Here is a 12,908-nt window from a genome sequence, read left to right as displayed (position 1 = left end):
CATTGTTACTATATATATATATATATATATATATATATATATATATATACACATACAAACCCAATTCTTAACCAGCTAATTCCCTCCATTATAGCACTGCTATTCTAGCAAAGATAACACACATCCACATAACCACTGTAGCCAGTCATATGTGCAAGCATCACTCCTGAGGCCAGTGATTGGCTTCAGTGGACAAGTGAAGGTATGGCATGTTAAAATGGAGTAAGATGATTCACAAAATCCTGGCCTAACTGCCACATTTGTAGTCCATAGCCATTGGTTCAGAACCCTGCAATCTCCTTCTTACCAGAATAAATCCTGAACACCTTTTCTGATTATTAGGCTCTGCAATGGCATTGTTTCAGCGCAACGCATGTATGACGTGCCAGGCCTATTAATCATAAAAGGTGCTGGGGATGTCAACAGGTAGGAGGGGGATCACAGGGCTTTAGTCTGGCGATAACAGACTACTAACATGGTCACTGGACACGGACACCTGGAGGAAATTAAAGCTCTGGGTGTCAGTTATGTCCAAAGTAAGTGAGAGAGAAGAAGCCACTGATTGACTGCAGGGCTCATGTGACATAACAATGTCACGCGACCCCTGGAAGATCAGGTACCAACGTCTCAGGAACAGCACTGCCACCAGAGGTGAGTATAGTTGTTATTTTGTGTGGGGAAAGCATATTGATTGAGGTGTCGACCTAGTAGTGAAAAACCCGTATCAATTAATACTATACATGTCAATTCTCCCAAAATGCACAGGGGACTCCCAGTAAAAGATAAAAGAGATCTCTGTGCCAAGTGTAGGGCAGCACTAACTATAAATACAGCCCTGCATTTGATGTACTGGAAAGCAGAAAAAAATTCCAAGTTTGGAAATAGGAAAAAAAAGCTCAATTCCCTAATTGTTTTTTTTGAGGGGGTTTCTTTATAGCATTAATTATACTGTAAACATGACCTGGCAATATAATTCTCCAGATAAGTACGATTACGGCGATACTGCACATGCATGTGACGACACTGTGTTTATTCTTAATTATCCAGCCATATTATTTCAATACAATAGGCCCAGGGACATGAGTTGTTCATTTGAGACTGAACATTGACTCTTCTTGTACAGTTGTGGCCAAAAGTATTGAAGTATTGACACCCCTGCAATTCTGTCAGATAATACTCAGTTTCTTCCTGAAAATGATTGCAAACACAAATTATTTGGTATTATTATCTTCATTTAATTTGTCTTAAATGAAAAAACACAAAAACAATTGTCCTAAAGCCAAATTGGATATAATTCCACACCAAACATAAAAGAGGGTGGACAAAAGTATTGGCACTGTTCGGAAAATCATGTGATGCTTCTCTAATTTGTGTAATTAACAGTACCTCTAACTTACCTGTGGCACCTAACAGGTGTTGCCAACAACTAAATCACACTTGCAGTCAGTTGACATGGATTAAAGTTGACTCAACCTCTGTCCTGTGTCCTTGTGAGTACCACATTGAGCATGGATAAAAGAAAGAAAAACAAAGAACTGTCTGAGGACATGAGAAACCAAATTGTGAGGAAGCATGAGCAATCTCAAGGCTACAAGTCCATCTCCAAAGACCTGAATGTTCCTGTGTCTACCATGCGCAGTGTCATCAAGAAGTTTAAAGCCCATGGCACTGTGGCTAACCTCCCTAGATGTGGACGGAAAAGAAAAATTGACAAGAGATTTCAGCGCAAGATTGTGCGGATGTTGGATAAAGAACCTCGACTAACATCCAAACAAGTTCAAGCTGCCCTGCAGTCCGAGGGTACAACAGTGTCAACCCGTACTATCCGTCGGCGTCTGAATGAAAAGGGACTGTATGGTAGGAGACCCAGGAAGACCCCACTTCTTACCCCGAGACATAAAAAAGCCAGGCTGGAGTTTGCCAAAACTTACCTGAAAAAGCCTAAAACGTTTTGGAAGAATGTTCTCTGGTCAGATGAGACAAAAGTAGAGCTTTTTGGGCAAAGGCATCAACATAGAGTTTACAGGAGAAAAAAAGAGGCATTCAAAGAAAAGAACACGGTCCCTACAGTCAAACATGGCGGAGGTTCCCTGATGTTTTGGGGTTGCTTTGCTGCCTCTGGCACTGGACTGCTTGACCGTGTGCATGGCATTATGAAGTCTGAAGACTACCAACAAATTTTTCAGCATAATGTAGGGCCCAGTGTGAGAAAGCTGGGTCTCCCTCAGAGGTCATGGGTCTTCCAGCAGGACAATGACCCAAAATACGCTTCAAAAAGCACTAGAAAATGGTTTGAGAGAAAGCATGGAGACTTCTAAGGTGGCCAGCAATGAGTCCAGACCTGAATCCCATAGAACACCTGTGGAGAGATCTAAAAATGGCAGTTTGGAGAAGGCACCCTTCAAATATCAGGGACCTGGAGCAGTTTGCCAAAGAAGAATGGTCTAAAATTCCAGCAGAGCATTGTAAGAATCTCATTGATGGTTACCGGAAGCGGTTGGTCGCAGTTATTTTGGCTAAAGGTTGTGCAACCAAGTATTAGGCTGAGGGTGCCATTTTTGGAGTTTTGTGTGAAATGATCAATGTTTTGCTTTTTGCTTCATTCTCTTTTGTGTTTTTTCATTTAAGACAAATTAAATGAAGATAATAATACCAAAGAATTTGTGTTTGCAATCATTTTCAGGAAGAAACTGAGTATTATCTGACAGAATTGCAGGGGTGTCACGGGTGTCAATACTTTTGGCCACAACTGTAGGTTGAATTAATGTTTGTTGATTTGGTGAATGATTGTTGATTACTAGTGATGAGCAAGTATACTAGTTTCTCAAGATTTCCCAAGCATGCTCGGGTGATCTCTGAGTATTTGGATGTGCTCGGAGAATTCGTTTCTGGCGCCGTAGCTGCATGATTTCCTAACAAACAGGCAATCCCTGCATGTGTCAAGGCTGGCTAGCAGCCGCAAATAATGCAGCTTCGGTGACAGAAACTAAATCTCCGAGCACATCCAAATACTCAGAGATCACCCGAGCATGCTCGAGAAATCTCAAATAACGAGTATACTCCGTCATCACTATTGATTACCCATTATACCAGTCCATGCATCTTGTTGTTCGGCAAACATTACAAGGACAAACTATGCAGGTTATTTGAACACTATAACAATGAGAGATTAACTCCTCCCACCTTCACCAATCCTGTGGAAAAATGCCTGAATAAGAGCTGTGAACTATAAAAGAGGGATCTGTCTCTGTTTCCAGTTAGACTCTACATGAGAGTAGACAAGGGACCATGGCTCCAACCGGAGCAATTCAGATTTGATAAACTGCCCGTCATCCACTGTCAGTAACCCATGGAGACTTTTGGAGAACTCAGATTGGGACAATCAAGACACCTGGCCACATATCTCAATGGACTGTCAGCTTCCTATGCTTGTTGCTACCTCCTTTCTGTAGGTGCCCATCAAAAGCGGGGTGCCACTGGTTGGGTAGTTGGCCCTGCAAGCCTCGAAGTTGCAGATGTTCTAATTACCAGCGAGCAAGCGGAATGGTGAGACACTTTCATTTATGCCATCTTATGCATTATGCATTGTTGTTGTATATGCACCCCTTACCATTGTTCTTTCCCAACACTTGGTTGAACTTGATTAACATTTGTTTTTATTCAACCATATTTACTGTCACAATTTTTTTAACATTATTCACTGTTGGGGTTAAATAGTGGGACATTTTATAGTTTGGATCATTAGGCTATGTGCCCACATTGCAGAAATACTGCGGAATTTTTTTTTTTTGCCGCATTCCCGCAACTTCCCGCCATGGGTAAAACGCATGTGAAATTCGCATGCATTTTCCCTCTAAACACAAGCGTTTTGCAAGCGTTTTTAGCTTGCAGAATGCTAGCACTTTTCCATGCGATTTGAACCATTGCTTGGAAAAGTGATTGACAGATTGGTCATAGTGCTTGACAAGTGTGACCAACTTTTTACTATTGATGCTGCATAAACTATAGAATGTTAAAAATAATTAAAAAAAAATAAAAATAGGGATATACTCACCTTCTGACGTCATCTGGGGTGATTCTCGCAAAGCATCCCTGGGAACGGAGCTTGCAGGCAGCGTCGCTGAGGACCGGGAGAAGTCAGAGGCCGACAGAAGGTGAGTATATCCCTATTTTTTATTTCAATTCTATTTTTTTACTGGAATATGGTACCCAGGGAATGGAGGAGAGTCTCCTCTCCTCCAGACTCTGGGTACCATCCGCACATGAAGCACTCACTTTACGCATGGTGGGCATAGCCACATGCGTGAAGTGAGCGTTTCAATGCAATCCTATGGTGGCGGTACGATTCCGCAACAGTAAAATCCGCATCATGGGTACAGCAATTGCGGAATCCCATAAGATTGCGTGGGAATGCGTTTTTTAAGCATTATTTAAGCGTTTCTGCTGCGGCAAAAAAATGGCGGCAACGCTTAAAAAACGCAACGTGGGCACTTAGCCTTATGGGTACAGCGATATATGTTTTTTTTTTTGCTTATTTCATGTTTGTACATAAAAAATGTAATTTTATTAGGGAAACATTTTTGTCACTTTTTTATTTTGTGCTTTTTTTAAAAATATTTTTCCTTTTTTATTCAGTTCCTCTATGTGATTTGACTTTTAACTAGTCCCGATCAGTGGTCTAATACTCTTCAACACCCAGTTTATGCAGGCAGACTGCATTTTAGTTGCACACTGAAGGATCTGTAGTAGATAGTTCAGTGCACATAGGATGTAATTTATATTGACATCATGAGTCCTGTTTACATAGTATGATATGCTGCCAAGAATAATTTTTTTTTTGCTGCATGAAATATCATTTCAACTGACAAACAAGGGTTCTGCTTGTTCATTGGGTCATCAGTAACCTGGTTGGCCTGCAAGATTATTGTGAAATCAATGTTCCTAGGAAAACATTGAATAGTTTTTGAAAATATAAAAAATAGCAGGGACTCCATAATATATAGAGATCTCTAGTACTAGAATGTAATGTTGAAAGTTATAGTGGTTAAGCATTTACACGTGTGCTCACCTTCTTCAAGAAAAGTAGTGATCTCCAGTCTGTTTCAGCACCACTTTTGGTTATATATATATATATATATATATATATATATATTACTAATATTTTCTATTTATAGTCTAAGTTTACACCACCCATTAGCTGGCTTACTTTGTGCAAGAAATTTGCCTAAAATGTTATTGCATATTAGGCAATGGCTTTTCCCGAAGCCACAACCATTTTATGCAATTTGATACCCTTGTGGGAGGAACCACATAAAGTGTTTCTAATTTGTTGCACACTGTTAGACAGTTCTTGAAATAAATTGCACCAGAATTCTTGCTTATTTAGCATAAACTCTTCAGACTTGTCTTAGTGTAGCTTTGAGCTTCTTTTCACATTTGGCAATTTTAAGCTATCTAACTTTTATATGTATAAATGTATATTTAACCATTTGTTTTATTACAGGATCACAAAATTTTCAGAATTTGGAAAGTTCTAAAAAAACAGGTAGGTTTTCTCTAAGACTTTTGTAAATTTTTATATAGCAGTCCCAGTTAAGGATAGGAGTAATGTATTGGAAAAACTACTTAGATTAGATTAAATATGTATGTGGGAACATATTGGTGTATTCAGTATATCATACCAGTTAAAATGTATCCAATGTATACAGTTGTGTGAAAAAGTGTTTGTCCCCTTCCTGATTTCCTATTCTTTTGCATGTTTGTCACACTTAATTGTTTCAGATGACCAAACAAATTTAAATATTAGACAAAGATAACACAAGGAAACACAAAATGTAGTTTTTAAGTGAAGGAATTTATTAGCGGAAAAAGAAATCCAAACCTTCACGGCCCTATGTGAAAAAGTGATTTCCCCCTTCCCCTTAAAACAGAAATTAACTGTTGTTTACCACATCTTTGGGAAGCTGAGATCAAATTCCCTAGCCATGCGCAGGCATAATTACTGCCATAAAATAAATTTAAAAAGTGTGCTTTTTTATCATGCTGCCAAACAAAAAGTGAAATAAAATGCAAATTAAGTTAAGTGGAAATAAAAATGGTATTGCTGAAAACATCATCTAATCCTGAAAAAAAATAAGCCACCACACAGCTCCATCAGCGGAGAAATAGAAAAGAATGCAGTGATCCAAAAAAAAAAAATCAAAACATTTTTCTATAAAACATTTTTTTATTGTAAAAGTTGAAAACCATAAAAAAATTATATAAATTTGGTATCGCTGTAATCGTACTGGCCCAAAGAATAAATCTGCCTTATCAATTTTTACCACACGGTGAACAGCTTAAAAAAAAAGCTAAAACAATTCCTGAATTGCTGGTTTTTGTTCATTTTGCCTCCCAAAAATTGGAATAGAAAGCAATCAAAAAATGTTATGTGCCTGAAAATAGTACCGATAAAAACGTTAAATCTTTCCTTAAAAAACAAGCCCTCACATGCTGTGTCGGAAGTAATATAGAAAAATTATAGCTCTCAAAATATGCCAATTCTTGTTTTTACATTAAAAAACAGTATTTTTTTAGAATGTGATAGTAGCCAAATATGAAAAAAAACCCTATATAAATCTGGTATCACTGTAATCTCACTGACCCAAAGAATAAAGCCATCTAATCACCTATACCGCACAAAAAAAGGCATAAAAAATAAATAAAACCAATTCTTGGCTTGCTGTTGATTTGTATATTCTGCCTCCTAAAGATTACAGTAAGGCTCAGCTCATATTTATCCTTCGCAGTTTGCTGAGTAAACACTGAGATTTCCATATAAATTTCTTAAGGCTTTAGATGGAAACCTCCAATTGAAGATTCCCTATAATAAGGCAGAAGGAGACAATATGGACTCTGACTGGCCTATGATGCGGCGATGTCCATCTTTTGAGTGGTGCGTAAAAGCATTGTTCGGCCACAGTTTTATGCACTTCTGAAAAAGGCACAGCTAAATAGACATTGTCCAGAGTTACTCTGCTACCTTATTATAGTGAATGGATCACTTGGGGGTTTCATCTAAATTACATCATTCAGAGATTTAGATGGAAACCCCGATGCAAATGCTCATCATTAAGTGCAGGATAAATGTGATCCAAAATGTCAAATGTTCCCAATAAAAGCTTCAACTTAATCCACAAAAAAAGCACCAACTCAGGTCCATCATCTGTCAATGGAAATATATGGGCTTCCATGTTACTGGTACCACAAAGGCTTTGGAAAAGCGCTATGGCTCCTCGCCTCCCAAAAGAAACTTAGCAAATTCTGTGCTCCCAAATTTAAATGGCACTGCCTGCCTTCTGAGCCCCTCAGTGTGCCTAAACCACGTTTAGCATCCACATGTTTGACATTTCTGTAGCTAGGAGAGCCCGCATAATTTACAGATGCAAGTTTCCAGAAGCACGAGCTTGACACAATTTATGTGCACTACAATATACTGGGCAGTTCAGTGTATGAGCACTACAATGGCAGATTTGAAATTTTCACTCAGCAACATCCATTGCGGCTTGTTTCTGGAAAACGCCTATGGAGTCAAACTTGTAACTACATCTGTACATAAGTTCCCAAAGGGTTGTAATTTTCTGCATGCAGTCAAATGAGGGTGGATTCTGGTTTTCTAGCACTTAGGGGCTCTGTATATAGAATTCACAAACTGTTATACAATAATTTGTTCTCCAAGAGTGTGACGGAACTATATAATTGTAAGGCAGACTAATGCCACTAGAAAATAATGGTTAAGGCTACATTCATATATTGTCTCTACATAAAGGACATAAAATCTTCCAAGGACATAACATCTTCATGTTCCTATTGCTAGAATTCAGACACAGGGGGGTCTCCTGGGCGTATGTTCGTGGTGTCAAATATGGCAATTTCAAAAAGCTGACATGTGGTGTGTAACTATGAAAGAATATTTTCTATTGTCTGTATAAAGAGAGAAAGGGAAGGAGGACACAGGATATTTGAAATGCCAAAGCTTGCCCATTTTCCATTCATAAACAGCAGCTTTTAAATTCCCGAATTCTGGATTATCCTGGAAATATGAGCCTATGGTCATGACTATGAAAAGCTGGGTGATACAAACAAGTTGTTCACATTGTCATGATCTGAAGTGATCTGACAGTTTTAAATCACTGGGTGAACTTTTTTTTACTTTGGAAAGTTCCAAGGTGTCTTGACTGTCCCCGGTGGTGGTTTTGATATTGCACTTTAGGTTTTGTGCACTTAATCATGTATCAGGTGTTACACCCTATAAAGGTGTGCTAGAGGTGTGCAATCACTGCCTGTGATATTGTGAGTTTGTGTTCACTCTGTTTTTGGAGAGCCTGGATGAAGGGTGGAGCTGGTGAGGAGTCCTGCGCAGCTTAGCCAGGGGGGATGTGTTTCAGCTATGGTGTCTGGACGAAGGGCTGGCATGGCGTGGTGGAGTCGCAGTGATGGTGTCAGCGGGAAGTGTCTGCATGGGCTGGTGGAGTGGCGACTATGGAGAGTGGCACTCACCATGTGGGACTTGGCCGCTGAGCTGGACTCAAGCATGCTCGACTTCGTGTCAGCAGCTGAACTCATCCTTGGGACTCTGGTTCTAAGCAGCTGCAACTGGTGTTGGACTCTGCTCCAAGGTTGCACTAAGGTGAAGGATCCTGTTATGGTGATGGATCCGGGTGGAGGAGAAGATGCACTCAGGTGGAGGGCTCTGTTGCTAGGAGCGCACGCAACAGAGCAAAGCTAAGTGGTGTTTCCCCTGTATTGTCTCTTTCCTCATGTGTGTTATTAGTGCAGTGGTGGGATTAGTTTCCGCACCGACCTATTCCCTAGTGAGGGTTTAGGGTCAGGGCGAGCTAGGGCGTTGAGGTACGCGTGCGGCGCCCGGTGCGAAACCGGCATAGGGAACGTTAGGAGTGCAGGGACACTGGCTCAGGGGAGCTCAGGAGGTCTCCAATTCCCTTTCCCTATTGCAGGGCCCACCATTGTTAAAGTTACCCAGGTTCCCCCCTTTATTATTTAAATGCGCCTTACTGGAGGCGGTGTTTCCAGATATTGCATGTATAACGTGTAATACCTAAATTCGCCAGGTGGAGGCGGCGTATCCACCTGCATGTTTTTATTATTTAAATGCGCCCCACTGGAGGCGGTGTATCCAGGGTCACGTGTGTTATGGGTTCGCCTTGCGGCATCATCTGCGTCCTGACACACGTGACCATGACATTATCACAGGCCCTACAGTTTTTTTTCTGGTGAGCTTTGGCCATGTGGAGACCGCTGAGTAAATGCTGCCGGGCCTCACTGATGTGAGTGGGGAGCGGCAAGGTGTGTTAGAGCCGCTGCAGCAGCAGTTATCACGGTCTGGGGCCTCTGCTCAGGTAACCAGGAAATTACAATTGGCGGCTTTGGCAAATTGCGGGTCTGGCAAAAGCCCCTGGAGTCGCTGCTGGGGAGCGGGACTTGCTCATGCACGTGGGCGTACCCAGGCAGGTGGGAGGAATGGTGCCCCACGGAGCTGCTTGGTGTTCCCCGAGGTTAAGGGGTGCGTTCCAGTGATGAGCAGACTGATGTAGAGTCCGCGGGGTTTACGCCAAATCTTCAAATACCACCGTAGAAGCCGCCCCTCCTGGCCGTGTGGAGGCGGCCAGTGAGTGTATATTTCCTCCATATGCGTTCCTTCTCCTCCTGGTGTGAGCAGCTGGTGTGCTGCGGGGGAGTAGGGACAAATCTCAACCCTCGCCATTAAACCAACCCTGGGGGCGCAGACCTCATGGTGAAGAGGGTTGGAGGGTGGTGATCCCTTGGTGAATAGTGGGGGTGTGAGTGTGGTGACACAGGGGGACGCCTTTATTGTCAAGTCCAGAGTGAGTTCACCAAAAAAAATGACAAATGTATGTGTGCAATAAACGTTCAGGTCCGGACCTGTGTGTGAATGAGCATGTATGGGTCCCACCAAAAAGCATCTTGGAAATGTGTTGTGGAGTCTGATCAGCTCTTAGCATACATACACATACATAATCTCGTTCCCCAGGTCGGCGCTGTGGAGATGAGTGGTGCCTCCAAAATGAACTTTATTGCCAATACCAGCGGTGCGTTTGTCATAAACCTGAAGTGTCAGGTAATGGTGGGGTGAACTCAGGGTCTGGGCGTCCCCGCTGTAGGTGTTTCCCTAATGAGGGGTGGTCTTGAGGGTCCAGAGGCCCCTCATTAAGGAGGGGGTACTGTCATGATCTGAAGTGATCTGACAGTTTTAAATCACTGGGTGAACTTTTTCTACTTTGGAAAGTTCCAAGGTGTCTTGACTGTCCCCGGTGGTGGTTTTGATATTGCACTTTAGGTTTTGTGCACTTAATCATGTATCAGGTGTTACACCCTATAAAGGTGTGCTAGAGGTGTGCAATCACTGCCTGTGATATTGTGAGTTTGTGTTCACTCTGTTTTTGGAGAGCCTGGATGAAGGGTGGAGCTGGTGAGGAGTCCTGCGCAGCTTAGCCAGGGGGGATGTGTTTCAGCTATGGTGTCTGGACGAAGGGCTGGCATGGCGTGGTGGAGTCGCAGTGATGGTGTCAGCGGGAAGTGTCTGCATGGGCTGGTGGAGTGGCGACTATGAAGAGTGGCACTCACCATGTGGGACTTGGCCGCTGAGCTGGACTCAAACATGCTCGACTTCGTGTCAGCAGCTGAACTCATCCTTGGGACTCTGGTTCTAAGCAGCTGCAACTGGTGTTGGACTCTGCTCCAAGGTTGCACTAAGGTGAAGGATCCTGTTATGGTGATGGATCCGGGTGGAGGAGAAGATGCACTCAGGTGGAGGGCTCTGTTGCTAGGAGCGCACGCAACAGAGCAAAGCTAAGTGGTGTTTCCCCTTTATTGTCTCTTTCCTCATGTGTGTTATTAGTGCAGTGGTGGGATTAGTTTCCGCACCGACCTATTCCCTAGTGAGGGTTTAGGGTCAGGGCGAGCTAGGGCGTTGAGGTACGCGTGCGGCGCCCGGTGCGAAACCGGCATAGGGAACGTTAGGAGTGCAGGGACACTGGCTCAGGGGAGCTCAGGAGGTCTCCAATTCCCTTTCCCTATTGCAGGGCCCACCATTGTTAAAGTTACCCAGGTTCCCCCCTTTATTAATTAAATGCGCCTTACTGGAGGCGGTGTTTCCAGATATTGCATGTATAACGTGTAATACCTAAATTCGCCAGGTGGAGGCGGCGTATCCACCTGCACGTTTTTATTATTTAAATGCGCCCCACTGGAGGCGGCGTATCCAGGGTCACGTGTGTTATGGGTTCGCCTTGCGGCATCATCTGCGTCCTGACACACGTGACCATGACACACATGTTATTTATCCCTTTTTATTTTATAACTGTTTTGCATATTTGAGTGTTGTTTTATTTTTACATTTTTATATATTTATTGCAAGCACGGTATAATTTTATATTAAAGTTTAAAATCTTTAATAAGTTTGACCCTTGTATGCTTTAAAAGAATCTATAGCCCTTGATAGACTGAGTGACCATTTGATTGTCTGACAGTTACATATTTTGGGGATTCATCACCCCGTATGTTTTATGAGTGGTGGCAGCATGTTAAGAAGTCAGAGTGTGTTGAATGTGTCGGGGAGTGATTTATGCTCACTTCATAGCCTAAACAGAGGTTTAGAGCTGGATTAAGTGAGCGGAGATAAATTATCAGGAGCAGGTGCATGCTACGTCAGGTGCTGAGAAGTGTGTATATGATAAGAGTCTACTAGCGCTCAAATTACTCCCGTGTCTCTCCATATGGCAGTATGGTACAGCCACATATGAGGTATTGCAACATTCAGCAGAAATTGTGTGCCATATTTATTCATTTCCCCTTGTGAAAATTTATAATATGTGACTAAAACATTTTTTTGTGGTACAAATGTAATTATTTTTTTCTTTACTGCCCAATGGTATACAATTCTGTGACACACCTGTGGTGTCAATATTATCACTGCACACCTAGATGAATTGATTGAGAGATCATGTTCCTGTTGCTTAGTGAATTAAAGTGCCTGTCTGGTAACCATGAGATCATGAGTTTGAATCTTAGGAGAGAGTATTTTACATCTATTCACAATGAAATAAGGGAAAGGGAAATTTCTCTCATCAGAACCACTAGTCAGAAACTTTGAAAAATCCTGAAGAACAGGAGAAGTCTTAGAAGATTGGAGAAGGACAAATGTTGTCCCTATCTCCAAAAAAGAAAAGAAGATGGAGCCAGGAAATTACAGGCCAGTTTACGTCTATACCAGGAAATATCTTTTAACAAATTATTAAACAGCATGTACTTAAGTACTTGGATACAAATATAGTAATTAAACAGAGCCAGCAAGGGTTTGTAGTAAACAAATCATGCCAGACTAATCTTAATTCCTTCTATGTTGGAATCACTGACTGGGTGGATCAGGGAAGTGCGGTGTGTATATATAGGATATCTCGAATTAAGCAAGGCATTTGATAAATTAACTCATACTATTCTTATTGAAACAATGACCAAGTATGGGATTGACATGGCTATGGTTAGGTGGGTTCAAATCTGGCACAGTGATCATACTTAAAGAGTGGTAATAAATGGTTGAACATGCAATTGGAACAGTGTTTCAAGTGGGGTACCACAAGGCTCTGTCCTAGCCTCAGTGTTCAACATTTTTATAAATGATCTAGATAAGGGAACTGAAGGCAAACTAATCAAATATGCAGACGATGTAAAGCTAGTAGGGATAGCTAACTCTAGAGAAGACAGTGAAAGGATTCAGAAGGATCTAGATTGGCTTGAACAATGGGCAGCAACAAATAGAATGGCATTTAACAGGTAAAAATGCAAGAATCTGCATCTGGTTGCGAAAAATGAAAATTACATCTACAGAA

General features: G+C 41.8%; 1 protein-coding gene across 1 annotated transcript in view; it reads left to right on the top strand.

The window, feature by feature from the left end:
- ANKAR (ankyrin and armadillo repeat containing) overlaps positions 1–12,908 on the top strand; it is a 623,401-nt gene that overhangs the window by 162,365 nt on the left and 448,128 nt on the right. Inside the window, exon 8 of the mRNA XM_073558116.1 lies at positions 5,504–5,545. Within this exon, the coding sequence (XP_073414217.1) occupies positions 5,504–5,545 (42 nt within the window). The remainder of the gene's footprint in view (positions 1–5,503; positions 5,546–12,908) is intronic.

This window comes from Dendrobates tinctorius, unplaced genomic scaffold, assembly GCF_039654945.1.
Source record: "Dendrobates tinctorius isolate UK_male_01 unplaced genomic scaffold, ASM3965494v1 ptg000254l, whole genome shotgun sequence".
In the NCBI taxonomy this organism is placed as follows: domain Eukaryota; kingdom Metazoa; phylum Chordata; class Amphibia; order Anura; family Dendrobatidae; genus Dendrobates; species Dendrobates tinctorius.
Note: the sequence above shows the minus strand (reverse complement) of the source record. Positions and strands in the feature narration are given on the sequence as shown.